The sequence below is a fragment of the Carcharodon carcharias genome, chromosome 23, assembly GCF_017639515.1.
Source record: "Carcharodon carcharias isolate sCarCar2 chromosome 23, sCarCar2.pri, whole genome shotgun sequence".
Lineage (NCBI taxonomy): Eukaryota > Metazoa > Chordata > Chondrichthyes > Lamniformes > Lamnidae > Carcharodon > Carcharodon carcharias.
Window position 1 is genome coordinate 1,102,914 of NC_054489.1, and position 27,901 is coordinate 1,130,814.

The 27,901-nt window shown below is 40.3% G+C and overlaps 2 protein-coding genes across 7 annotated transcripts in view; one reads left to right on the forward strand and one right to left on the reverse strand.

Annotated features, from left to right (window-relative positions):
• The window catches only part of cntnap1 (contactin associated protein 1), a 1,152,571-nt gene that overhangs the window by 756,513 nt on the left and 368,157 nt on the right, over positions 1 to 27,901 (forward strand). The gene's annotated exons all lie outside the window — the stretch shown is intronic.
• Positions 12,519 to 27,901, reverse strand: part of coasy (CoA synthase) — a 73,349-nt gene continuing 57,966 nt past the window's right edge. For both annotated transcript variants that reach the window (XM_041173316.1, XM_041173317.1), the window contains exons 9-10: positions 18,337 to 18,483; positions 12,519 to 12,851 (exon numbers count right to left, since the gene is read on the reverse strand). In XM_041173316.1, coding sequence (XP_041029250.1) covers positions 12,804 to 12,851; positions 18,337 to 18,483 — 195 coding nt within the window. In that variant the 3' untranslated portion in view covers positions 12,519 to 12,803. The remainder of the gene's footprint in view (positions 12,852 to 18,336; positions 18,484 to 27,901) is intronic.

Below are 27,901 nucleotides of genomic sequence, written 5' to 3' on the forward strand. Positions count from 1 at the left end.
CACTCCATTACCATTCTCCACCATTCACCATCTCTTTCCCATTCTCCAATACTCAGTAGCTTCATCCAGCAGCCCTTGGTCCCAGAATTAATATTTCTTCTGAGTTCAGCAGCAACATGTAAAATTTCATAAAGTACCATTTTCCAGAAAGAAAAGCAGAGTTCAATTAAATAAGAACAATTAAATGAAAATTCATTGAACATTTATTAGCGTTTAAAAATCATTTGATTAAAAATTGTATTAATAGTGTGGAGGCTGAGTTCATGGAATGCATTCAGGATGGTGCCCTAGACCAGTATCTTAAGGAACCAACAAGGTAACAAGACTATTTTAAAGCTAGTAATGTGTAATGAGATGGGAGTAATTACAGTATATCGTGGCATATAACCCAATTTTTAGGCCCCAAAGATCATGTTTTTGCATATACTCGCCGTATAAGTCAATCCCCTTTTCAGATGCTATGCTTGTATTAGTAGTCAGCCTCAATTTTTCACCCCACAAATGCATGTTTTACTTACTGTGATGAAAGTATAGTAATTTCTATAATATTTTTCTGGTTTATTGTGAAGTACTTTTATGGGGGTAAGTTTTTTTTAATTCATTCATTGGATGTGGGCGTCACTGCCTAGGCCAGTATTTATTGCCCATTCCTAACTGTCCTTGTTCAGGGGGCATTTAAGGGTCAGCCACATCGCTGTGGGTCTGGAGTTAGTTGGGTCTGTGTGTGATTTAATTACATTTGTAGTCAAGTAGACTGCAAGTTTGAAATCATCAAAATAAGCTAGATGCTTGACATGCTAATGAGTAAACATGGATGCTGGCTTAGCATGTAAGGTGTGAAGGGAATTAGTATTTTTAGATAAATGAAGAGATTTGCATTTCAAAGGGATCTTAGTCTGTTTGCAGCTAGCCAAATAAACAAAGCTAAGGATTGTTTATTTTTCCCCAAGGTTACTGACAATCTTGGCAACATGAATGTTTTTATATTGTGAGGAAGATACAATTTCAAAGACATATGGAACAATATAATTTACATATTAAAAACAGGGAAACATAGATTTAAGAGAATGAAAGGCTATGTAAGATCTAACAGAAGTGTGTTAAATAGCCTTAATGAAGCCTCCAGCATTTGTGCATAAGTCTGCTATAAGTTGGGGAAAAACCATTTGGAATTCCACTGTCAAGTGGGTATTGTGTTAACTTTCTGGTTCTGTTTTAAATCTGAAACCAGTCTGGACTGTTGCCTTACAGGGAGTATAACTGGGGGTCAGGTGAATTAGGAATTTTAGGAGTAATTGTAATATTATGTATGTGCTTGAAATCTTTTATATTTTGTTAATAAATATTTCAATTTAATTTTTAAAATCTCTAAAGGTCTTGGTGGACTTATTGCTTCTGAATTCAGTGCACACATCTTGTAATAAATACAAATTGCAAAACTTGTGATGGAATGGCCAAGTTTTCCTTGTGGATTTGGTCCATCTGGCATACATCCTCTGTCATATTTAAAGGCTCTTTGTGGGATATTTGAAATTCCTCGATTGGTTTGGAGTTGGTAAATCTTGGCTACGAGCACAAGAAGCACATTGAATTCAGGAGTTGGTGTGAGGGATTTTAAAGTGATGAGACTGCAAAAATGGCTGTATCCATGGCTAAAACATCTTTAGAAGAAGAAGATATTACTCAGATTGGGTCAATAAAAGTATCTAAGGGTAAGTTAAAAGAATTGGCAGATAAGTTGCAGTTGAGGTTACCAGTAGGGGCAAAGAAAGCAAACATAGTTGAAGTGATACCTGACACTTATGAGTCACAGCTGGAGGTAGTGAGACTTCAGTTACAAATAAAGTTGCTTGAATATGAACAAGCAATGGAAATGAAAAAACTTGAACTAGAGGCAACAGAAAAAGGGCAGAAAAAGAGAAAGAAAGAGAATTTCAAAGAGAAATGGAAATGTGAAAACACGAGCTCCAGAGGGAATAGTTAGCGATGGAGGAAAGAGAGAGAGAGAAGAAAAGAGAAAGATAATACTGGCTTAGAAAGCTGGACTTTAAAAAAGACACCTCAGATGCTCAAGAAGATAATGATGAAAAGAAAGCCTTCAACCTAAAACCCAGGGCAGGGCCGGGGTGGGGGGGGGGGGGGTGGTGGGTGGATGTTTAAATTTGTGAAAACTCTTCCGAAGTTTGATGAAAGGGATGTAGAGGCATTCTTTATTTCATTTGAGAAAATAGCTAAGCAGATGAAATAGCCACAAGAAAACTGGACATTACTTTTACAGTCTAAGTTAGTGGGTAGAGCTCATGTGGTTTATGCTTCACTGTCAGAAGAAGTGTCAGTGGATTATGCTGCAGTAAAAAAAGGCTACTTTGAGTGCATATAAATTGGTTCCTGAGGCATACAGGCAAAAATTTGGGAATATAAGGAAACAGCCAGGGCAAACTTATATTGAGTTTGAGAAACTAAAATAAAAAGCAATTTTGACAGTGGATACAGGCATTAAAGGTAGAAACAACATATGCAGTTCTTAGAGAAATAATTATTTTGGAAGAAATTAAAAATTCAATTCCTTCGGTAGTGAGAACTCATGTAGAGGAACAGAGGATTCAAATGGTAAGACAAGCAGCAGAGATAGCTGATGTTTATGAGTTATAATCATGAGATGAGATCTAAACTTTTTTCATCACCCTTTTAAATCAGAGAAGGATAGAAAGTGGGAAAATGAAAGGAAAGTAGGTGGTCAGGAAAGTAATTGGAAATTCCCAGAAAGTTTTTTTCTCAGACTAAAAGGAAAGTGCTGAGGGTAGAAGTGACACACAAAAATGGAGGTGTTTTCACTGTAATAAAGTTGGGCATACACAGACAATGTGTTGGAAGTTACAGGGAAAACCTGTTACAATAATTGGAATGCAGAAAAGTTCTGGAAGTAAAAGCACTGTGGGTTCTGAGGTCCAGGCACAGGAAAAACTAGTAGTTTGAGTACAGGTAAAGCAGGAAGAATCAGTGATAGGTAAAGAAGTGGGAATATGTTCACAATTTACTCAAGGGAGTTCCAAAGAGCAGGTTGCAGAAATGTTTAAAGATTTTGTATGTGAAGGAGAAGTCTTTCCATGCGTACAAATTGGAGCAGGTAAAGATATTAAAATTTTAAGAGATACAGGGGTTGGTCAATCCTTAATATTATGGGATAGTGATATTTGTTAATCAGAGGGAGTATTGCAGGAACAGGTGATAATAAGTGGGGTTCGTGGGGATGCTAAACCTATCCATTGTGGAAGATAAATTTAAAGACTGAGTGAAAAACAGGTGGGGTGATTGTTGGAGTAGTGGAAAAATTGCCCATTTATTTCAGGTAATGATAAAGCTGTGGCACAGATGTGGGTGATGTCAATGGTAGTTGAGTAGCCTGTGGAGGCTGCATTCAACAGAGGTGTTGCAGAAAGAGCATCCTGATTGTTTCCAGATTGTATAGTAACAAGATCACAAGCTCACAGGTTGAAACCGGAAGAAGAGGAAGTTAAAAGGCAGGGAAAAGGTGTTGATGTTCAATTAGCTGATAGTATATTTGATAAGATTGTTCAGGAACAGAGAATGGAAGAAAATGAAGCTTAATTGTTTAGCTCAAGGCAGTTGGTAGGGCTTTCAACAAAAGGATGGCTTAGCCTAAATAGCCAAGTGGTTACGGTACTGGGTTTGTAACCCCAAGATCAAGAGTTCAAATCTCACAATCGCAAACTATGAAACAATGTAACTTCATCTGAAACAGATGGAAACAGGTTTGTACTCGAAAGAGTTACAACAAAAGGATCTATGAATAAAGCAGTTATATCAGACAGCTTACTCAGAAACAGAAGCTGAATGCATTCCAGAATGTCATTACCTTAAGGGTAATGTGTTAATGAGGAAGTAACAGCCATATCAAGTTTCAGCAGATCAAAAATGGATAGAGGTGCATCAGACTGTTATACCATCTGGATATAGAAATGAGATACTAAGAGTAGCTCATGAAATTCTAATAGAACAAAATTTAGGAATTAGAAAGACATCGGTGAAAATACAAAAACATTTTTATTGGCCTCAATTACATAAAGAAGTAGTCAACTTCTGTAGAACATGTCCCACATTTGAGGTGATAGGGAAACCACAAGCAGTGATTAAGCCGGCTTTTTAAATTCCAATTCAAGCATGATTGTTTGTGTAGGACGGCTCCTAAGACTAAAAGTGGAAATCAGTACTTGCTGACAATAATGGATGCGTCCACTTGGTTCCCCAAAGTGATAGCTTTGTGAAATATTACAGCAAAGAGAATTGTGGAAGAGTTGACTAAATGTTTTGCAAGATATGGTTTTCCAAAAGAAATACAATCAGACCAGGGTTCAAATTTCATGTCACAGCTGGTTAAGGAAGTAAGGAACAGTTTTGGGATAAAACAGTTTAAGCCAACAGTTTACCATCTTGAATCACAAGGGACTTTGGAAAGATGGCGTCAAACTTTAAAAACTCTGATGAAGACTATCCACAGGATTGGGATTGGGGAATTCCATTCTTGTTATTTGCTATTAGGGATGCTCCTAATGCATTGACTGGATTTCGTCCTTTTGCATTAGTCTATGGTCATGAGGTAAGGAGACCACTGAAATTGATTCATGAGAAATTGATGGGTCAAAATTCGGAAACTACTCTCCTGGATTATGTATCAAACTTCAGAGAGAGATTGAACAGAGCATCTGAGTTAGCTAGGGAACATTTAAGGGTATCACAGTAGGTGATGAAAATGAAAGCAGGCAGGAAAGGTACAGGTCGTAGTTTTGTTGCTGGGGAAAAAGTTAGTTCTGTTAGCAGTATTGTGTGACTCATTAAAGGCAAGATTTAGTGGGCGTTACAGGATTGAAAAGAAGCTAAGTGAAATGAATTATTTAATAAATACTCCAGACAGAAGAAAGAAGCAGAGGGTGCGTCATGTAAATATGTTTAAAAAGTCTTTGACAGGGAAGAGGAACAAAAGGAGGTATTAGTGGTGGTAGAAAAGGGGAAAGAGATAGAAATGAAGGATTCTGAAATTTATTTTCCTTGAAACAAATTGGATAACGAGGGGATAATTAAAATGTAAATGTAATATTCCAGACAATTGTCAAATTGATTTCGAGAAGCTATTGCAGTCACACAAAGCTCTTTGTGGGAATAAGCTGGGGAGGACAAATTTGGCTACACATGATATGTGTGTAGGAGATTCATTTTCAAAAAAGCAACATCCTTGTAGATTAAGTGTAGCAAAGTTGTCACAAGTACAGAAAGAAATTGAATTCATGCTTCAAAATGACATCGAGTGTAACTGGAGTTTGCATGTTGTACTGGTACCGAAACCAGATGGAACATATAGACTGTGTGGACTGGCGAAAGGTGAATGCAGTGACAAAAGTGGAATATTGCATTAAGAAAGTGGGACAATCAAAGTTTATCACCAAGATTGACTTGCTGAGAGGATATTGGTAAGTACACGTTATCGGAGAGAGCAAAGGAGATATCGGCTTTTGTGTCACCAGATGGACTATATCAGTTTAAAGTTAAGCCATTTAGTATGAAAAATACACCAGCAACATTTCAAAGACTGACAAAGTAATTGGGGGAATGAGCAATTTGCTATTTATATTGATGACTTGAAAGTTTTCAGTCAAACGTGGGAGGAGCATTTACAACATCTGGAAGGATTATTTAATCGACTGCAAGAAGCTAATTTGATGATGAATGTGACTAAAAGTCAGTTTGTAAAAGTGCAAGTTACATATCTAGCGCATAGCATTGGACATGGTAAGGTGGCTCTGAAAGATGTGAAAGTCAAAGCCACCGTGGATTTCCCCATGCCTACAACAAAATGAGGAGTTTGAGATTTCTGCGTATGAGTGGGTTTTACCAGAAACTTGTACCAAATTTTTATCAGTGTAGTTGTTGCTCCATTCATTGAACTATTAAAAAGTTTCAATGGACACTGGACTGTCAGAAGGCATTTGACAGTTTAAAAACTGTATTGACTATGACAACAGTTTTGGCAATTATGCCAAACAATTTGAGATGGATGTTGACGCAAGTGATGTAGGCACTGTTGCAAGAAGGTGAAACTGGAATTGAAAAACCGATAGGGTATTTTTCACAAAGGTGAATGCATACCAGAAAATATTCAATGATTGAAAAGGAGATGCTGGGTCCTGTGTTAGCGCTGCAGCATTCAGAATTTTATGTTGCAAATAATTCATCAGAAACAATTGTTTATACAGACCACAATCCTTTAAAAATTCTGGACAGATTTTGAGACCAAAATGCAAGGCTGTTCAGATGGAGTTTATTATGCAACTATTTAATTTACATATTATACATGTGGTTGGTCGAGAAAATCTAATTGTAGATGCATTGTCAAGAGTTTAAAGCTCAAAGGAAAATTGGACATTTAAAACCTGGACACTAGACTGAAGTGACCTCTGTTGATACAAAGGATTTGTATATACATTGTTATGTTAATGCATGCATCTGGTAGTGTTATAGTTTGGGTATATAGATAAGTATAGTAGGTAGTGAAAGATGGGTTAAGAAAATGAAGCCATCTTTTAAAATGATGATGGTTCATTTTGTCATAAGCATGGAGGTGTGATGAAAGTATGACAATTTTCATAATATTTTTCTAGTTTTTGTGAAGTAGGTTTATGCGGTAAGTATAATTGGGTCTGTGTGAGATTTAATTACATTTTGTCATCAAGTAGACTGCAAGTTTGAAATCATCAAAAGAAGCTAGGTGCTTGACATGCTAAAGAGTAAACATGGGCACTAGCTTAGCATGTAAGGTGTGATGGGAATTAGCATTTTTAGATAAATGAAGAGATTTGAATTTCAAAGGGATCCTAGTCTATTTACAACTAGCCAGATAAGCAAGGCTAAGGAATGTGTTTATTTTTCCCAAAGGTTACTGACAATCTTGGCAACATGAAAGTTTTTATACTATGAAGAAGATACAGTTTCAAAGACATATGGAACAATAGAATTTACATATTTAAAAAGAGAGAAACATATATTAAGGAGAATGAGAGGCTATGTGGAAGGCCATGTACGACCCAACAGGAGTGTGTGAAATAGCCTTAATGAAGCCTCCAGCATTTGTGTTTAAGTCTGCTATATAACAAACTGAAATTGGGGAAAAGCCATTTGGAATTCCACTGTCAAGTGGGTATTGTGTTAACTTGCTGGTTCTGTTTAAATCTAAAATCTATTGCCTTAAATGGAGTGTTGATTTATATCTCAGAATGTGTAAGTAGTTTTGATATGAATGCAAGATGACTATTTCCTCTCCTGGAATACACAGGAAAAATACAGGTTAAAAGCTAGCTGCAGAGCAGTGTAGTGTCTGCTGTGAGAATGACAGCACAAGTCGAACAACCAGCCACCCCTGCAACAAAAACAGAAAATGCTGGAAAAGCTCAGTAGGTCTAGCAGCATCTGTGGAGAGGGAAACAGAGTTAACGTTTCGAGTTCGTATGACCCCTCTTCAGCATCTGCAGTATTTTGCTTTTATCTTGGTCACCCATGCAGTTGCAGGCAAAGTCTCTCTCTCACTCTCTGTTGGCTGGAAGGAAGAAATAGGACAGCCTCATCAGCTACCCTGCAGAACCAAGTGCGTCCAAACCAACTGCGAAACTGCCAAAGTCAGCTCTACCAGAATCACTGAACTTAACAGCCACAATGTACCTCCATCTACACTTTATGGACAAGCCAAAGACGGAATCATATTTTTAAAAATCTTTTATTTGGACTCTTCAACTTCTCATTTCTGATCTGTATGTATGTGTGTTGTGTTTTATTAGTTACTAAAACCCAAGAAAAACAGTAAATTTACTCTTTCTCAAGAGGACCTGGTTAAATTGGCTCCTTCTAAAAAAATAAATACATTTGGACTAGGAAAAGGTATCCAGGGGGAAGAGATCCTTTTAAATTAACCTTGTGCAACAAACCGAGGGGGTTGAATAAAGAAGGGGAGCCAGCTCATTTCTCCTCACCCAGGAGCATAATAAAATTGGGGTTCCATTTGGGGAGTTAACAAATTGGGGGACCTCATCTGGGGACCGGTCATAGCAAGGGTTTAAAGGTTTCCAGCTTTTTTTCCTCCCAAGTGCTCAATTACCCTTTCTTGGAAAAGGATGCTTTTCCCAGGAATAGCAATCAGAGTCCTGCATTTACCCAGTGTCTTTTAAAACCCAAATTCTTCCAGAATATCTTTAGTCCTTGAAGGTGAACCATTTTCTGTGATTAAAGCAATTCATGACACACGTTCAGATTCCATATAACCGATGAAGAGGTGCCTGCGAAGAAATAACACCCACGTTGTAGTTGTACCACAGGGTCTAACATTCACAGTTTAACCTTTGGATGTGTCCCTCAACGAACCATTTGCATGCCGATTGGAATTGGTAGATGGCTGACAGAGAAAAAACACTCCACCATGTTTTGTGTGGTTTTGCTATCATATTGTGGGATGCTATTTGTCCACAAAGCATCATCAAATTGTTCAAAAAATATGGAATATCCAATTCAATGGATGGTGTGGAAGATGATTTATTGTGGAGGGATGATTATGAAACCAAAATCAAGAGTGGTGTCTTTATGATCATGCCAAAGCACCTCACAAATAATTTGATGAACTCTTTGCATTAGATGCCGAAGACAATGAATTCGACAAGTTTTAAAATGTTATGATTGTGGTTAAAGTTAACATTGTAGAATTAATTCATTTAATAAACCATGCCACATTAATTTATAAGAATTACCATTGACATTTTATTCACATTTCAAAATGGCGCCAACCCACATTGGCAGTTCACATTTTATAGTCAGAGTCTAAGTTGACCCTCATTATTGGAAGGGATTTTGTAGGCTTCAATAGTTGACTTTTATGCCATCATCTATGGCAATAAACTTCTAGTAAAGGAGCCTCTGGGGAAAAATGACCATATTTTAGAACTTTGTATTGGGTTTGAGAGTGATTTAGTCAAGTCCAAAATTAGAGTCTTAAACTTGAATAAAGCAAACAATATAAATATAAGGGGCAAGCTGGTCAAAGTAGACTAGTGGCAAACATTTAAACAAATACACACTAATTTGCAACAAATATGCATTGCCTTAAGGGATAAAAAAACCCACTGGATAATTGATCCAACTGCTTATTGGACAAGTTGAAAGATAGAATTGGATTGAAGGAAGAGGTTATAATTGTGTCAAAAAGAGTAGCAAGCCTGAGGATTTTAGAATTCAGAAAAGGATAAACAAACAATTGACAGAGGAAACAATATAAATGTAAACTTGCAAGAGACATTAAAAAGCTTCTGTTGATATGTAAAAAGACAAGTTAATGAAAACAAACATGGGTTCCTTATAGACAAACACAGGAGAATTTATGTCAGAAGGGTCATATGGACTCAAAACGTTAACTCTGTTTCTCTCTCCACAGATGCTGTCAGATCTGCTGAGTTTTTCCAGCATTTTCTGTTTTTGTTTCAGATTTCCAGCATCTGCACTATTTTGCTTTTATATTATTACAGGAGAATTTATAATGGGAAATAAAGAATTGGCAAAAGACATTAAAATAATACTTTGAATCTGTTTTAAAGGTAGATTAAAAACAATTACAAATAGTGGGGAACCCAAGGATCTACTGAGAATGAGGAGTTTAAAAGAAATTGCTATTAGTAAAGAAATAGTATTGCAGAAATCAATAGGACTAAAAGCAGATGAATCCCCTGGATCTGACAGCCCACATCCTAGAATTTTAAAAAGAGGTGGCTCTACAGGTAGTGGATGCATTGGTCTCGAATTCTACAGATTCTAGATGGTCACCATGGGTTGGAAGGAAGTAAACGTAACCCTGCTATTCAAGAAAGGAGGGAAGAGTGAAAACAGAACTATAATCCAGTTAGTCATCCGGAAAATGCTAGAATCCATTCAGGGGTAGATTGTCAGGGCACTTTGAAAACCAAAATATGCCTAGCAGAGTCAACAGATTTATGAAAGGGGATTTGTGTTTGACAAATTTGCTAAGCACTTTGTGGTTATAATGAGCAGATAGATAAGGGAGAAACCACTAAATGTAATATATTTGGATTTTCAAAAAGTATTTCATAAGGTACCATACAAGAGGTTATTGCATAAATTGGGATTCATGAGATGGGGTGTAATATATTAGCATGGATTGAAGATTGGTTAATGGCCAGAAACAGACAGTAAGAATAAATAGGTCATTTTTGGGTTGACAGGCTGCAACTAGTCGGGTACTGCAACAATTAGTGCTCAAGTCTCAGCTATTTGCAGTCCGTATTAATGAGTTAGATGATGGGACGGTGCATATTGTTTACTGACGATACAAAAGTTGGAAAGTAAGATGGCTGGATAAGCGAGTAGGGAAGAAGTTGGCATATGGAATATGTGAGGTTATTCACTTATGTAAGAAGAAAACAGAATACTTTTTAAATGGTGAAAGAAATGTACTCAGAGACCTGGGTGTTCATATACATGAATCACAGAAAGCTGACATGCAAGTACAGCAAGGAAATTGGGAAAACAAATTATATGCCCACCTTTATCACAAAAGGATCAAAGCAATGTTCCCTCTAAATTTTTCCATCCACGTATGAAATGAATTTTGGTATGAGCACCAGTATCAAGGTAATGTGAGGACTTGCGCCACCAGTAGAAATAAAATGTTACCATAGGCATGTTAGAAACAATATTAAAAGGAGGGATAGTAAACAAGGTGCACTGCTTAAGGTGTAAATTTGATGTGAAATCAAGTAAAAAGAAAAATAATGTTGTAAAAGTTTCAGTGCTGAAGCATAAAACTTGCTAACAAAATATTTTATTTGTATTGATGCATGAAAATAATTACAATTTCTTTATAATTGAAATTACCAAGTCTTAACAACTTAGCATAAATTAATAACTTATGTCCTGCTTGCTGCTTCCCACCTTCAGCTCACCACCTCTCTCGTCTCACTGCTTCCCTCCTCAACCCTCCTACTCACCACTTCCTTCCCAAACCCTTCCATGGGCCACCTCTCTTGATTCCCTGACCCTCCCCATTTGCTGTGGCGGGAGGGTCGGAAGGGGAAGAGGCGATGAACAGGAGAAAAGTGGCGACTGGGAGGATAGGCAACAATGGCATGGTGGGAAAGGAGGCGACCAGGTGCATTCGGAAAGGAAGCAGTGGGTGGGAGAAGGGCAAGCTATGCTATGTTGAGTGACGTTAATAATCAAGTCAGCAGCACTTGATGGACCTGTCTGTGCCACATAGCTTAGAGGGGACTTAGGATCAGAGTATGAATAAAAAAGTAATAATCTTCTATTAGGGCCTTGGTGACATGACATCAAGAGTACTGTATATAATTTTGGTCTTCTTACCCAAGAAACGATACACTTGCCTTAAGGGGAGTACTACAAGGGTTCACAAGACTGATTCCTGGGGATTGTCCTATAAGGAGAGTCTTAATAGACTAAATCTATATTCCCAGAGTTTAGCAAATAAGTCAGAGTCATAGAAGTCTACAGCACAGAAAAAGGCCCTTTGGCCCACTGAGAGATGATCTCATTGAAACATATATATTTCTTAAGGAGCTTAACAGGGTAGATGCTGGGAAGAGGTTTTACTTGTAAGTCCAGAACTAGGGGTCAGCCATTCAGCACTGCAATGAGAAATTTGTTCACTCAAAGAATTGTGAATCTTTGTAATTCTGTATCCCGGGGTGGGGTGGAATTGTGGATACTCAATTGTCAGTTTATCCAAGACAGAGATGGACATATTTTTGGATCAAATCAAGGGATAGTGAAATTGAGGTAGATCACCCATGATCTTATTGAATGGCAGAACAGGTTTGAAAGGCCAAATGGCCTGCCCTTGTGCCTATTCCTTGTGTTATGAAAATGTGGATAAGTATCTATACCCAACTTCATCAGCGGGGTTTAAGAGAATGTAAAGAAATTTGGTAGTACAGAACTTGAGTATTGCTGAAAAAAATAAGTTGTCGAAGCTTTTCATCTTGCACTCATTAGGACAATTCGCAACAATACCAAATGTAAAGGGAACCACAATTTATACTTCATGAGAAGAGAGTGCCAATTGGTTGACAAGTGGACAGTAACTGGTGGAGGCATTGCCAATGTAAATGCACCAGTTAACTGATGACTGACAGTTAACTGCCAAGCTGTGTTTAAATTCAAACCAAGCAGGTTGACTCTGATTTGTCAAGGCATTGCCCTGGGGAATGAACCAGAGAATGGCCACTGCCTATTTTGTTTAGTTGAAACAGGTGCAATATGTATACCTATTCTTTCTGTTTGCTTGTCAGTTAACTATCAGTCATCAGTTAACTGACGCATTATCCATGGCAACACCTCTACCAATTGCAGTCCACTTGCCAACCAATCAGCACTCTCTTCTCATGAAGTATAAATTGTGGTTCCCTTTACATTTGGTATTCTTGTGAATTGTTCTGATGAGTGCAAGACGAAAATCTTCGACAACATGTATTGTTTCAGAAATACTCAAGAATAGAAAGACAGATTTTTGGAATTACAAAGTGCCTTGAGATCATTAGCAACATATCAAATTGAAATGTCATTGTTATACCTGTGATGCAATTATATTCTGTACAATGTACACAAATATGAGCATATTTCGAATCAGGGCATTTAGTCTAATTAACATTCTTCTGTAAAATGTTGAATTCTTCTAAACTATTAAATCAACAAAACAGAGAGATCCTTGGACTCTTAAGATGTCAACAGAGAAGCCTACGCTTTTGAAGGAGCTGCCATGCCTTTTGGATCTGCAAATGTACAACAGAAAAGAAATGGTTAGGTTAATATTCACCTGGCCCAGTACTGACTCTTTCCCTTCCTCAACTTCTCTATCACCATTTCTGGGGTTAGGATACTGACCAATATTTACTGTAAGTCCACTGACTCCCACAGCTATCTTGGTTACAATTTCTCCCATCCCTCTTCATGGAAGGACTCTATTCCAGTCTCCGAATTTCATGATCACCGTTGCATCTGTTCTGACAATGCCACTTTCAATACCAGCGTTTCCAATAGGTTTCCTTCATCCTTAACCGGGGGCTCTTCCCGACTGTGTTTGACATGACACTTGACCGGCCCATTTCTGTTCTCACCCCTTCCTCTCCATCCAAGAGTCATGATAGGGTTTCTGTTGTCCTCACGTTCCACCCCACCAGCTTCCACATACCACTGATCACCTTCTTCAATTTCCGCCACCTCCAGTGTGATTTCACGACCAAACATATCTTCCCCTCCCCTCCTCTTTCAGCATTTCAAAGGGACTTCTCCTGCATGACACACTGGTTCACTCTTCAATTACTCATTGCCACCATACCCATCGGCCTACCCATTCCATGGCACCTTCCTGTGCAAGTGCAAGTGCAGAAGATGCCTCACTTGGCTTTTTATCTCCTCCCTTCCCACTGATCAGGATTCCAAACACTCCTTCCAGGTGAAACAGCAATTTACTTGCATATTTTTTGATTTAGTAAACTGTATTGCTGGTCACTATATAGTCTTCTCTACACAGGGCAGACCAACCGCAGGTTGGACAATTATTTTACCTCCATCGAATCCTCAAGTGTGGCCTAAGCTTCTTGTTCTTTGTTATTTTAATTCTCTGCCCAAGTCCTCCTCTTTGTCCTTGGCCTCCTACATTGTTTTAATGAAGCTCAATGAACAAAGTCTAATTTTTTGACTGGGCACTTTATAACATTTCGGATTATAGACACTGCTCACATTTAGCGGATAGCAGCTGTTGGTAATGATTCTTGATGTTGCCATTGACACCTCCTCTAGATCCACCTTTTCTTTCTTTACCTGCTGCACTACCATGCCTATTATCTCATAGACTCAGAGACGTTTACAGCACAGAAGGATGCCATTCAGCCCATTATGTCTGTGCCAGTCAGCAAAGATCTGACTACACTAATCCCATTTTCTAGTGCTTGGCCCATAGCCCTGGAGGCTACGGTAACGTAAGCGAATATCTAAAAACTTCTTAAATGTTACTAGTTTCTGACTCAACCACCGTTTCAGACAGAGAGTTCCAGACTCCCCCAACTCTGTGGATGAAAAAATTTCTCCTCAATTCCCCTCATAGCCTTCTAACTCTTACCTTAAATCTATGCTCCCTGGTTATTGACCCCTCTACTTATGTAAAAAGTGCTTTCCTATCCACCCTATCTATGCCACTCATAATCTTATACACCTCTATCAGGTCCCCTCTCAATCTTCGCTGCTCTAAGGAAAACAACCCCAGCCTATCCAATCTTTCCGCATAGCTCAGACTCTCCAGCCCAGGCAGCATTCTGGTAAATTGCCTCTGCACCCTCTCCAGTGCAATCACATCCTTCCTCTAATGTGGTGACCAGAACTGCAGGCAGTACTCCAGTTGTGCCCTAACCAGCGTTTTATACAGTTCCAGTATAACCTCCCTGTTCTTGTATTCTATGTCTTGGCTAATAAAGGCAAGTATCTCATATGCCTTCTTAACCACCTATCTCCTTGCCCTGCTACCTTCTATGGATATGCACACCAAGATCCCTCTGATCTTCAGTACTTTCCAGGGTCCTACCATTCATAGTTTAGTCCCTTGCCTTGTTAGCCCTCCCCAAATTCATTACCTCACACTTTTCTGGGTTGAATTCCATTTGCCACTGACCAATCCATTGATATCCTCCTGCAGTTTACAGCTATCCTCCTCATTATTTACCACCCTACCAATTTTCATGTCATCCACGAACCTCTTGATCATACCCCCTACATTTAAGTCCAAATCATTTATGTACACCACGAACAGCAAGGGTCCCAGCACCGAGCCCTGTGGAACTCCACTGGAAACAGACTTCCAGTCACAGAAACATCCCGCTACCATCGCCCTCTGCTTCCTGCCTCTCAGCCAATTTTGGATCCAACGTGCCACTTTGCCTTGGATCCCATGGGCTCTTAATTTCTTGACCAGTCTGCCATGAGGGACCTTATCAAAAGCCTTGCTAAAGTCCACGTAGACCACATCAAATGCATTACCCTCATCAGCACCCCTGGTTATCTTCTCAAAAAATTCGATCAAATTTGTCAAACACGACCTTCTCTAAACAAATCCATGCTGATTATCCCTGATTAATCTGTGTCTCTCCAAGTGCAGATATATTCTGCCCCTCAGAATTCTTTCTAGTAACTTCCCACCACCAAGGTAAGACTGACTGGCCTGTAATTTCCTGGTCTATCCCTTCTCCCTTTTTTAGTGATGGGGCAACATTAGCAGTTCTCCAGTCCTCTGGCACCTCACCTCTGGCCAGAGAGGATTTGAAAAATACTGCCAGGGCCCCTGATATCTCTTTGCTTTCCTCCCTCAACAGCCCGGGATACATCTCATCCCGGCCTGCGGATTTGTCCACTTTTAAGGCCGCTAAACCCGCAAGGCTAGTACCTCCCCTCTCTCTATGCTAATTTCCTCTAATATCTATACCTGCATCGTCCTTTTCCATTGTAAAGGCCGACGCAAAGTATTCGTTGATGACTGTACCCACGTCTTCCGGGTCTACACACAGATTACCACAATGGTCCCTAATTGGCCCAACTCTTTTCCCTGGTTATTTTCTTGTTCTTTATATATTCAAAAAACCCCTTTGGGTTTTTCTTTATTCTAACCACCAATGCTTTCCCATGCACTCTCTCAGCTTTCCTAATTTCCTTTTTAAGCTCCTCCCCGCACTTTTTATACTCCTCTAGGGACTTTGCAGTATTGAGCCCTTGGTATCTGCCATAAGCTTCTCTTTTTTCCTTAATCCTAACCTTTATGTCCCTTGACATCCAGGGTTCTCTGGACTTGGTTCCCCCTTTGTCTTTTCGGGAACATATTTGCCCTGTACTCTCGATATTTCAAATAAGCAAAGTTAAATTCTAGACAAAGCATCGGTAATTACATTTTTTTTCCTTTCAAAGTGAATAATCTTTAAGCGGTAAGGCTGTAATAATAAATTCCATTGAAATAGTCTAGCATTCTGATTTTTAAATTCTTCCAAAAAAGCTAGGCGGTTGTGATCAGTATATACGAGAGTCTCACTGTATCCATGGCGGACATACATGTCAAAATGTTTAAGAGCTAATAGCAAGCTCAGGGGTTCCTCTTACACTGTTTTGGTCTCAATTTAGCTTTTTGGAAACTATCCCACTGCCCTTTCAATTCCCAATTTGTCTTCTTGCAACAGGACTGAACCTACCCCCAGATCATCAGCATCAGTTGCTACTTTGAAGGGTTTATTGAAATTTGGAGCAGCCCACATTGAATCATTGATCAAAATTTCTTTCAGCCTTTCAAAAGAAGCTTGGCACTTTCCCAATGCCTGTACTTTTGCTGTTCTTGGCAGCACTTGTCCTTGCCCTGCTATATGCCCTAGGTATGTTACCCGCACTTTCGCAAACTCACTTTTGGCAAGGTTTATTACTAAATCAGCTGACTGTAGTTTTCTAAACAGAACTAATTGTTTTAAGTGGTCCTTCCAAGTGTCACTATATATCAGTACATCATCAAGATAAACCACACAGTTAGGAACATTGGCTACCGCTTGGTTCATTTGTCTCTGATAGGTTGCTGGAGTTTTTTTTAAGTCCGAATGGCATCATTTGACATTGGAAAAGACCGTCTGGTGTGACAAAGGCAGATATTTCTTTACCTCGGGGTGTTATTGGAATATGCCCATATCCCTTTAACAAATCTATTTTGCTAAGAAACATGACACTGCCAACTTTGTTAACAGTCTTCCAAGCAAGGAATTGGGTGGGAATTTGCTTTTGTTACTGCATTGACTTTCCTGTAGTCTATGCAGAATCTGGTTGAACCATCTGGTTTAGGGACTAACATTACTGGGAAGCTCCAGCTACTCTGGCTGCGTTCAATGATTTTCCAACATGTATTGGATTTCTGCTTTCACCTGAGCCTGTTTCTCTGGACCCAAGTGATAAGGATGCTGTTTTATGGGAGAGGCTTTTTCCACATCTACATCATATATGGCTAAGGTTTCACATCCTGGTTTGTCCCAACATACTTATTTAAATGCAGCACAAAGGTATCATGAACCACGGCCTGCATGAGGGAAGCTTTTGAAAGGTAAGTTCGAAAGGTCCTCCTCATACCCTCCCCATGCCAAGGTATGCCCCAAACATCTCCTATGGCCCCTCATGCCCACCATGCTAAGGTACAACCCCCACCCACCTCTATAGAACCTCATGCCCCTCACGTCAAGCTACAGCACTTCCATGCCCATTCACTCACTATATACTGTATTGTAACAATGAGCTCCATTGTGACATGGATATGTTAAAAAAGCTTTAAAAATGTCATGTGATAACTTTCCATTTTACTACAGCCCAATAAAAGTGTCAATCATCCAGACCCTTTAAAGTATCAATAACTGAAACTGCAAATAAACACTGGCTGGGATTTTCCAGCCCCGCAGGAAGTTCAGCAACCCAGCCAAAAGTTCATTCACTTTTCACTGGGCCAGATGATTCTGGGTGGGGGCAGAAAATCCTGCCCATTGTGAAATTGACAGCATAGATCGAAGATCCAAGCTGTCAATCAAGAAATGTTTTTCCTAGGGCTCAGGTATTTCAACAGGCTAATGGATTTCTGGGCTGTCAGCTGGGCTGAGAGCTCAGAAATCCAATAGAGTAATTAAAATGCCTGAACCCAGGAGGGGTGTTGGGGGGGCGGGGGACATACCTTGGCATGGGGTGGTGGGGGAATAAGGTGTCATTAGGTGGCATGGGTGGAGCATGGGGGAGGTGGTGAGGGCTGGAGGGCCATTCTGTTTTATTATAACCGGGATGAAATTCCACGGCACCAAGGCGAGCCTTTTAAACAGCCCGCCACTGCACCCAGCAGCCCCTGTGGCTGCCTCTGAATTTTTTCATGAGTTGGCTAGCTTGACTCCATCTGCTACCCTTCAGTGAAAACCCTGTGTTTGCTGGCACTTTCTCCCAAGGTGGGCAGGCCGAGCCAGGAATTTTCCATTGAAGATGAAAATCCAGCCCATTGTTTCAATTCTCAGGTAAATCTCTCCAAGTTTACAGCTGGGTTGAAAGCAGTGCACCATTGTAAGCAGAAATATCTGATGCATCACAGGAGGGGTACAGATATTGCTGGATATATTCTGGTCGACAACTGTCATGCCAGTTCCTGCTTAATATTTACAAAGTGCTTAAAGCTATGATATAAAGTGAATAGCTATTAATTATTAACTGGCTAACCTGTTTTTCTGTGACTTGAGTCTCCCATAGTGTACAAAGGACCACATTAGCATGTTGCACCCGTTGGGCATCTGACCACTGGCTTGCAAGTCGCTTTTTCGCTTCTTCCTCACTTATTTTGTCTCTTCTTATAATCCTCTTGAGAGCCTAATACATGGGAAAAGAGGATTCCATCTTTAGGACCACCATAACCATTGCTTCAGACAACAAAACACAAAAACAAGATTTTTGGCAAGTGCAGCTGAGAGTGTATATTATGGTTTGTAACAGCTGAGTTTACAGAGGTAATATGTTACATCTTTTCTCAATGATTTACACTGCTTGTGAAGCTGCTCTTGGGTCTCAGTAGGTGCTATTTTCATGGTTTCTGCTGTTCCTTAGAAATTGCAATTTGGAATAATGTTGCATTGTAGCTAAAGTTAGTTATCCTGTTCCATAGCATGATAATAGCATATACATCTTAGTTTTCTCTCTTGCTGATAGAAAGACATGGATTTCCAAAGAGTGCCAATGCTATTTGAAACCCTGATTTTTATTTGGTCCTCTTTTTCCTACATTCCCACAAACTAAGAAACTGGATCATCATGGCACTAAGTATTGCAGCCATTTCACTCTTATTAAACGTCGATGGGCAACACTACAGTAGTAATACAGTAATACAATCAACAAATACCTGAGCAAATACTGAGGTGAACCTGATCGAGGTGTATAAGATTATGAGGGGCATGGACAAGGTGGATCGGGAGCACCTATTCCCCTTAGTTGAAAGGTCAGTCACGAGGGGACACAAGTTCAAGGTGAGGGGCAGGAGGTTTACGGTGGATGTGAAGAAAAACCTTTTTACCCAAAGGGTGGTGACGGTCTGGAATGCGCTGCCTGGGAGGGTGGTGGAGGCGGGTTTAAAAAGTACCTGGATGAGCACTTGGCGTGTCATAACATTCAAGGCAATGGACCAAGTGCTGGTAAATGGGATTAGGTAGGTAGGTCAGGTGTTTCGCACGTGTCGGTGCAGTCACGGTGGGCTGAAGGGCCTCTTCTGCACTGTGTGATTCTGTGACTCTATGGCCTGAATTTTCCAGCACCCCTGCAGCAGGCTTCTCTGCGGTGGGACTGGTGAACTATTGAAATCTCCATTCACAATGGCAGGACTGGAAGATCCCGCCGGCGTGAGGGGCTGGAAAATTCCAGCCTATGACTCTACAGCACGTTTCAACAGGATGGTACTATCACAACTTCAATAGTGTTAAACATTTCTCTCCTGAGAGCAGTCAGAAGTTGAGGGTTTCCTGTTGGATTATTTGAGATTTCTGATTATTGGAAGAGAACTATGTGGCAACACTGAGCTGTAACTAAGATGTGACTTTCAAGAAATCAGTGTTTTATGACTTATAAGATTTTACCTATTACATGTATAGCTGTTAGTGAACACACACAAAGATGCAAAGGACATGTCAATGAATTTGGTTCAGATCAATTACAGAATCATAGAATTTTATCGGCACAGGAGGCAGCCATGTGGCCCATCATGTCTGCACCGGTTTGCCAAATGAGCATTATGACATAGTGCCATTGTCCTGTCTTTTTCCCATGCCCCTGCACATTGTTTCCATTCAAATAATCACCTAATGCCCTCTTGAATGCCTCGATTGAACCTGCCTCCACCACACTTCCAGGCAGTGCATTCCAGACCTCGACCACACACTGTGCGAAAAAGTTTTTTCTCACGTCACATTTACTTCTTTTGCAAATCACTTTAAATTTGTGCCCTCTCGTTCTTGATCCTTTTACAAGTGGGAACAGCTTCTCCCTATCTACTCTGCCTAGCCCCCTCATGATTTTGAGCATCTCTATCAAACCTTCTCTTAGTCTTCTTTCCAAGGAGAACAGTCCCATCCTCTCCAAGCTTTCTTCGTGACTGAAGTTTCTCATCCCTGGAACTATTCTTGTAAATGTCTTCTGCACTCTCTCCAATGTGGTCACATCCTTCTTAAAATGTGGTGCCCAGAACTGTATACAATACTCCAGCTGAGGTCTAACAAGTCTCTTATATAAATTCAGTATAACCTCCTTGTTCTTGAACTCTACACCCCTGTTAATGAAGCCCAGGATATTATATGCTTTATTAAGTGCTTTCTCCACCTGTTTTTCAATGATCTATGCACATATACACCCAGGTCTTTCTGCTCCTGAACCCCTTTCAAAATTTCACTTCTTATTTTATATTGTGTTTTATATTGATCTTATTAGATCTTCAAGCAGGAAAAGCTGAATATTTTCATTTTTTTGTTGGAAGAGCGACTATGTTGTACAACCTCATTGGGACTCAATCCTATTTTCGCAAGATATATTAAGGCACTGCCTTATTTTAAAGCTGAAGTGCACAGAGGAAAGAAAAGCAACTAGAATTGTAACAATGAAGGAGATTCATGCGAACGCTCTGTGCACTCAAATTTCTAAATATGTCACAAGTAATTTAAACAAAAGATTCGCCAAAAGGGGAAAATTTACTCCACTGTCTCTTTGTCTGTACCTTTCTCATTCCATCTCTCAAACAGTCCTCTCAATCTATCCTCTCTTCACGTCTGCCCATCCTTTTCTGCTACTTTCCATCCCAATCCCTCTCCAGGCTTGTGGCTCTCAGTAAAGTACTTCCAACTTTAGTCGAGAACTAAATTGGTAATTAGAAAAGCCTCCTCCATATTTCTCAAAAGTATTCTTGCCTCTTGCTTATGGAGAGTCTAAAACAATGGGTCACAGCCACAGAATGGGGGTTGGCTATCCAGGCCAGAGATGGGGAGGATTTTCTTCACTCAAAGGATTGAGAACCGTTGCAATTTTCCAGCCGGAGAGCAATGAATAGTCAAGACCTAGATTGAAAGAATGTTGAATATGGAGGGAATCAAGGAATATGGAGATTGGGCAGGAAATTGGAGTTTAGGTGGATCAGTAATGATTTTACTAAAGGCCAGAGGAGATTCAAAAGGCAGAATGGCCTACTCCAGCTCATTGTTCCTATGCTCTTATTAAAATAGTAAGCTCAATATTTTTAATCATGGAAATCAGACAACCTTAGATGCTATCACTAAAATTTACTTCATTGCTGCATCTTCGCAAACAGGACTGGCTTCTCTCCTTCCCTGTTCATGTACGGGATCATTTAAAAATAAGGTTCCACATTATAGGGTGCTTGGGTCATAGAGATTTACAGCACAGGTGGAGGTCATTCAGTCTGCTATGCTTCTGCTCACTCCTCTCATTGCTCTTTTGTGGGATATTATTGTGCCCAAATCAGCTACTGCATTTGTCTGGGGTCTCAACTATTTACCATCTACATCAATGACATGGATAGCCAAATTTGTCAAAGACACCAAGATAGATAGCAAAGTAAGTTGACAAGAGGAGGTAGAGAGTCTGTGAAGACATATAAATTGACTAATTAAGTGGGCAAAAATTTGGCAGATGGAGTTTAAAGTGGAAAAGTGTGAACTTGTCCACTTTAGCTGTAAGAATAGAAAAGTATACCATTTAAATGGAGAGAGATCGCAGAACTCGGTGGTACAGAGGGATCTGGGTGTCCTGGTACATGAATCACAAAAAGTTAGTATGCAGGTACAGAAAGTGACTAGGATGGCAAATTGAATGTTGGTATTTATTGCAAGGGGAATGGAATATAAAAATAGGGAAGTTTTACTGCAGTTGTACAGGGCAATGGTGAGAACACATCTGGAACACTATGTACATTTTTGGTCTCCTTATTTGAAAACAGGTACAATTGCATAAGAAGTTCAGAGGCGGTTCACTTGACTCATTCCTGAGATGAGAGGCTTATTTGATGAAGTAAGATTAGGCAGGTTGGGTCTATACCCATTGGAGTTTAGAAGAATGACATTGATCTTACTGAAACATATCAGATCCTGAGGGGACCCGATAGGGTGGATACTGGGAGGATATTTCCACTTGTGGGAGACTAAAACCAGGGGACACAGTTTAAAAATAAGAGGTCTATTGTTTGAGACAGATGAGAAGAAATTTTTTGTCTCAAAGAATAGTTGGTACACGAAAATCTCTTCCCCAGAAAGCAGCAGTGGCTGGGTCATTGAATTTATTCAAGATAGGGTGAGACAGATTTTTGATAGACAAGGGAGTCGAGGGTTATGGGGAAGCAGACTGCAAAGTGAAGTTGAGACACAACCAGATCAGCCATGATCTTCGTGAACGGCGAAGCAGGCTTGAAGGGCTGATGGGCCTACTACTGCTCCTGAGTCCTATGTTGCTATGTAAAAGCTTATTTGTTGGACAGCCAACCCACAAGGTCCTATAATTTGCCTCCTGTTCGATTGTGGATAGCAAGAAAGGAACTCACAGCTACCAGTGTGAGTCACATCTTTCTTTCCCTTTAATGTAAATTGTTAAAAAATTCTAAAACCTGAAGACAGACTTTCAACTGTAGTTTACTGGGCAACAGAACCAGCTCACAATGGATAACGAGAAAGTTGATAATGGAAACAAAAATAATCACCATTTCACTCGACAAATTTTTCCCCTCTACCTCATTAGTAATGCTGAATGCAAATACTTAAGCCAAAATATCCCAGTAGCTTGTTTCCAACGTTTTTTGGTGCCCTCTCTGCGAAGACAACTGAATACATCTCATTTCATTATCTGCATGATGAGGACCTGATGAACTGTACTGGGTCTTAGACTTCACTTTGACCAATAACTCAATATCTATTAGAAACCGCAGTGTGTCTGTAACTGCTCCATGAGCATACGAATTAGGAGCAGGAGTAAGCCACTTGGCCCCATAAGCCTGCTCCGCTATTCAACAAGATCATGGCTAGACCATAAGATGCAGGAGCTGAAGTAGGCTATTCAGCCCATCGAGCCTGCTCCGCCATTCAATGAGATCATGGCTGATCTGATAATTCTCAACTCCACTTTCCTGCCTTTTCCCCATAACCCTTGATTCCCTTACTGATTGAAAATCTGTCTATCTCTACCTTGAATATACTTAAGGACCCAGCCTCTACAGCTCTCTGGGGTAAAGAATTCCACAGATTCACTACTCTCAGAGAAGAAATTCCTCCTCATCTCCATCTTAAATAGGTGACCCCTCACTCAGATTATACCCTCTGGTCCTATGCTCTCCTACAATGGGAAACAACCTCTCAGCATCTACCCTGACAAGCCTCCTAAAAATCTTAAATGTTTCGATAAGGTCATGTCTCTCATTCTTCTAAACTCCAATGTCACAGGCCCAACCTACTCAATCTCTCCACATAAGAAAATCCCTCCATACCTGGGATCAACCTAGCGAACCTTCTCTGGACTGCCTCCAATGCCAGTACATCTTTCCTTAGATAAGGGGACCAAAACTGTTCACATTATTCTAGGTGTGGTCTAACTAGTGCCTTGTATAGCTTTAGCAAGGCTTCCCTATTTTACACTCCATTCCCTTTGAAATGAAATTCCATTTGCCTTTCCTGTTACCTGCTGAACTTGTATGCTAGCTTTTTAAGATTCACGCATGAGGACCCCCAAATCCCACTGTGCTGCAGCTTTTTTCAGCCTTTCTCCATTTAGATAATATTCAGCTCCTCTCTCTATTCTTCCTGCCAAAGTGCATAACCTCGCATTTTCCTACGTTATATTCCATCTGCCAGGTTTTTGCCCACTCACTTAACCTGTCTATATCCCTCTGTAGACTCCGTGTCATCCTCACCACTTGCCTTCCCATCTATTTTTGTATCATCCGCAAACTTAGCGATAGTTTATTAATTTTCTTCATCCAAGTCATTAATATATATTGTAAATAATTGTGGCCCCAGCACTGATCTCTGTGGTACTCCACTAGTTAAAGGTTGCCCTCCTGAAAATACCCCCTCGTATCCCAACTCTGTCTTCTATTACTTATCTAATCCTCTACCCATGCTAATATACTATCCCCAACACCATGGGCTCTTATCTTATTAAGTAGCCTTATGTGCTGTCCCTTATCGAATGACTTTTGGAAATCCAAACATATTACATCTACTGGTTCCTCTTCATCTATCGTGCTTGTTACCTCCACAAAGAATTCTAATCAATTAGTCAGGTATGATTTCCCCTTCATGAAGCCATGCTGACTCTGCTTGATTATATTATGAAATTCAAAATGCTCTGCTATTGCATCCTTTATAATAGGCTCTAACATTTTTCAAATGACGGATGTTAAGCTAACTGGCCTATAGTTACCTGTTTTTGTCTCCCTCCTTTTTTGAATGAGGGTGTTACATTGGCAATTTTCCAATCTTCTGGGATTTTTCCAGAATCTAAGGATTCTTGGAAGATTACTGCTAGTGCCTCCACTATCTCTGCAGCTATTTCCTTTAATATCCTGGGACACAATCCATCAGGTCCAGGTGACTTATCAGCCTTTAGCCCCATTAGTTTCCCTTGTACTTTTTTCTCTAGTGACAATTATTGTATTTATTTCCTCTCCCTGCCCACCTTTTGCCTATTTTTGGTACGCTTTTAGTGTCTTCGACCGTGAAGACTGATGCAAAGTATTTATTTAATTCCTCTGCCATTTCCTGGTTCCCCATTATTATTTCCCCAGCCTCATTCTCTAAGGGGCTTATATTGGCTTTGTCCTCTCTTTCTTTTTATATATTTAAGGAGGCTCTTACTGTCCATTTTTATATTACTTGCTAGTTTACCCTCGAAGTCTATTTTCTCCCTTTTTATTATCTTTTGTTGGTTTTTAAAACTTTCCCAATCCTCTGGCTTACCACTAATTTTTGCCACATTGTATGTTTTTCTTTCAATTTGATAGTATCCTTAACTTCCTTGGTTAGCCATGGCTGGTTTATCCCCTTCCTACAATCCTTATTCCTCACTGGCATATATCTTTGTTGTGAGTCATGAACTATTTTCTTGAATGTCTGCCATTGTTCATCAACCGTCTTTTCTGCTAAACTCCTTTCCCAATCCACTCCAGCCAACTCTGCCCTCATTCCTTTGTAATTACTCCTATTTAAGTTTAGCACAGTTGTTTCTGACCTAAGTTTCTTACTCTCAAACTGAATGCTAAATTCCACCATGCTATGGTCACTGTTTCCTGGGGGGATCTTTTACTCTGAGATCATTTATTAAACCTGCCTCATTACACATTACCAGGTCCAAAATAGCCTGATCCCTGGTTGGATCAACAACATATTGTTCTAGGAAACTGTCCCAAATGCACTCTATGAATTTTTGCTTGTGGCTACCTCTGCCAATTTGATTTTCCCAATCTATATGAAGATTAGAGTCACCCATAATTAATATACTGCCTTTTTTATATGCCCTCATTATCTCCTGATTTAATTTCTGTCCTACAGCATAGCTACTGTTAGGGGGCCTATAGACTACTCCCACCAATGTTTTCTTCCCCTTATTATTTCTTACCTCCACCCATATGGATTGCACATCACCTGATCATTTCTTGCTATTGTACTTATTTCATCTCGTACTGACAAAGCTACCCCACCACCCTTTCCTTCCTGTCTGTCCTTTCAAAAAGTCACATACCCCTAAATATTTAGTTCCCAGCTTTGATCTCCTCATAACCATGTCTTCGTAATGGCCATAAGATCGTACCCATTAACCTCTATTTGTGCCGTTAATTCATTTATTTTGTTCTGAATACTACATGCATTTAAGCAAAAAGCCATTCACTTTGCCTTTTTACCATTTTTTCCTCATTTGGCCCTATTTGCTGCTTTTTTAAAATATTTGTACACTCTGTCCCTTCCTGTCACACGGAGTATCAATACCTAAATAGCTGCCCTGCAATGCTGCCATTTCCTTTTGCTTTGTAAGCCTACTTGCCCCCTCTCCAGAACCCTCTCCCCCTCTATTTAGTTTAAAGCCCCCCCTCCAGCCCTAGTTATTCGATTTGCCAGGACACTGGTCCCAGCATGGTTCAAGTGAAGCCCATCCCACTGGAACAGCTCCCTTCTACCCCAGTACTGGTGCCAGTGCCCCATGAACTGAAACCTATTCCTCCCACACCAATCTTTGAGCCACGCATGTAACCCCTTCACTTTATTTACCCTTTGCCAGTTTGCCCGTGGTTCAGGTAGTAATCCCAAGATTACCTTGGCGATTCTGCTTTTTAACTCAGCTCCTAACTGTTCAAATTCTTTCAGTAGAACTTCCTTTCCAGTCCTATCAATGTTGTTGGCACCAACATGGATGACAACAACTGGATCCCTCCCCTCCCACTCCAAGTTCCTCTCCAGCTCTGAGGAGATATCCTTAACCCTGGCATTAGGCAGGCAACACAGCCTTCGGGACTCGCGCTCATGGCTGCAGAGAACAGTATCTATCCCAATTATACTGTCCCCATCACTACTACGTTCCAATTTCCTCCCCCCACTTGAATGGCTCCCTGTACCAAGGTGCCATGGTCAGTTTGGTCATCCTCCCTGCAGTCCTTGCTCTCGTCCACACACCTTGCAAGAACCTCATAACTGTTGGACAACTGCAGGGGCTGAAGCTCCTCGAATGCAACCCCCTGGATCCCCATGCCTGTCTCATCTCCAGTCGCACCCTCCTGTCCTGATCACAGACCAAATTTGAATTACCTAATCTGTGGGGTGTGACTGCCTCTTGGAGCAAAGTTCCAGGTGGCTTTCTCCCTCCCTTATGTGGCGCAATGTCTGCAGCTCCTTAACATTGATCCGAAGTTCCTCGAGCTACAAACACTTATTACAGATGTGTTCGCTCTGGATCACCTTGGGTGTCTAGCAGCTCCCACATACTGCAGTAGCAACATATCACCCATCCTGCCATCACTTTTGTATTTAGTTTATTAATTAATTACTCTAGTATCCCTGTTCTTTACACTTGAAGAATCCCCGCCTACACTTTTTTGTAATTAACTTTGACAACAGTATCAATCTTATACTTAACAAGCTATTTTTAAGAAAAAGAAAATAAAGGCAAGAGACCTAAACACAAACTATAGACCTTAATTTTATTTTAAAAGGCTAGATATGCTTACCAATCCAACTCACCAATCAACTGCTCTCCGCGCTCTTTTTGAATGAATTCTACCCGCTCTTTTTAAATTAAGTCTGCACACTCACCCCACTCTCTGTCTGAAATGAAGTCTGCACGCTCACCCCACTCTCTGTTTGAAATGAAGTCTGCACGCTCACCCCACTCTCTGTTCGAAATGAAGTCTGCACGCTCACCTCGCTCTCTGTTCGAAATGAAGTCTGCACGCTCACCTCACTCTCTGTTCGAAATGAAGTCTGCACGCTCACCTCGCTCTCTGTTCGAAATGAAGTCTGCACACTCACCTCGCTCTCCGTTCGAAATGAAGTCTGCACGCTCACCTCGCTCTCTGTTCGAAATGAAGTCTGCACGCTCACCTCGCTCTCTGTTCGAAATGAAGTCTGCACACTCACCCTGCTCTCTGTTCGAAATGAAGTCTGCACGCTCACCTCGCTCTCTGTTCGAAATGAAGTCTGCGCGCTCATCTCGCTCTCTGTTCGAAATGAAGTCTGCATGCTCACCCCGCTCTCTGTTCGAAATG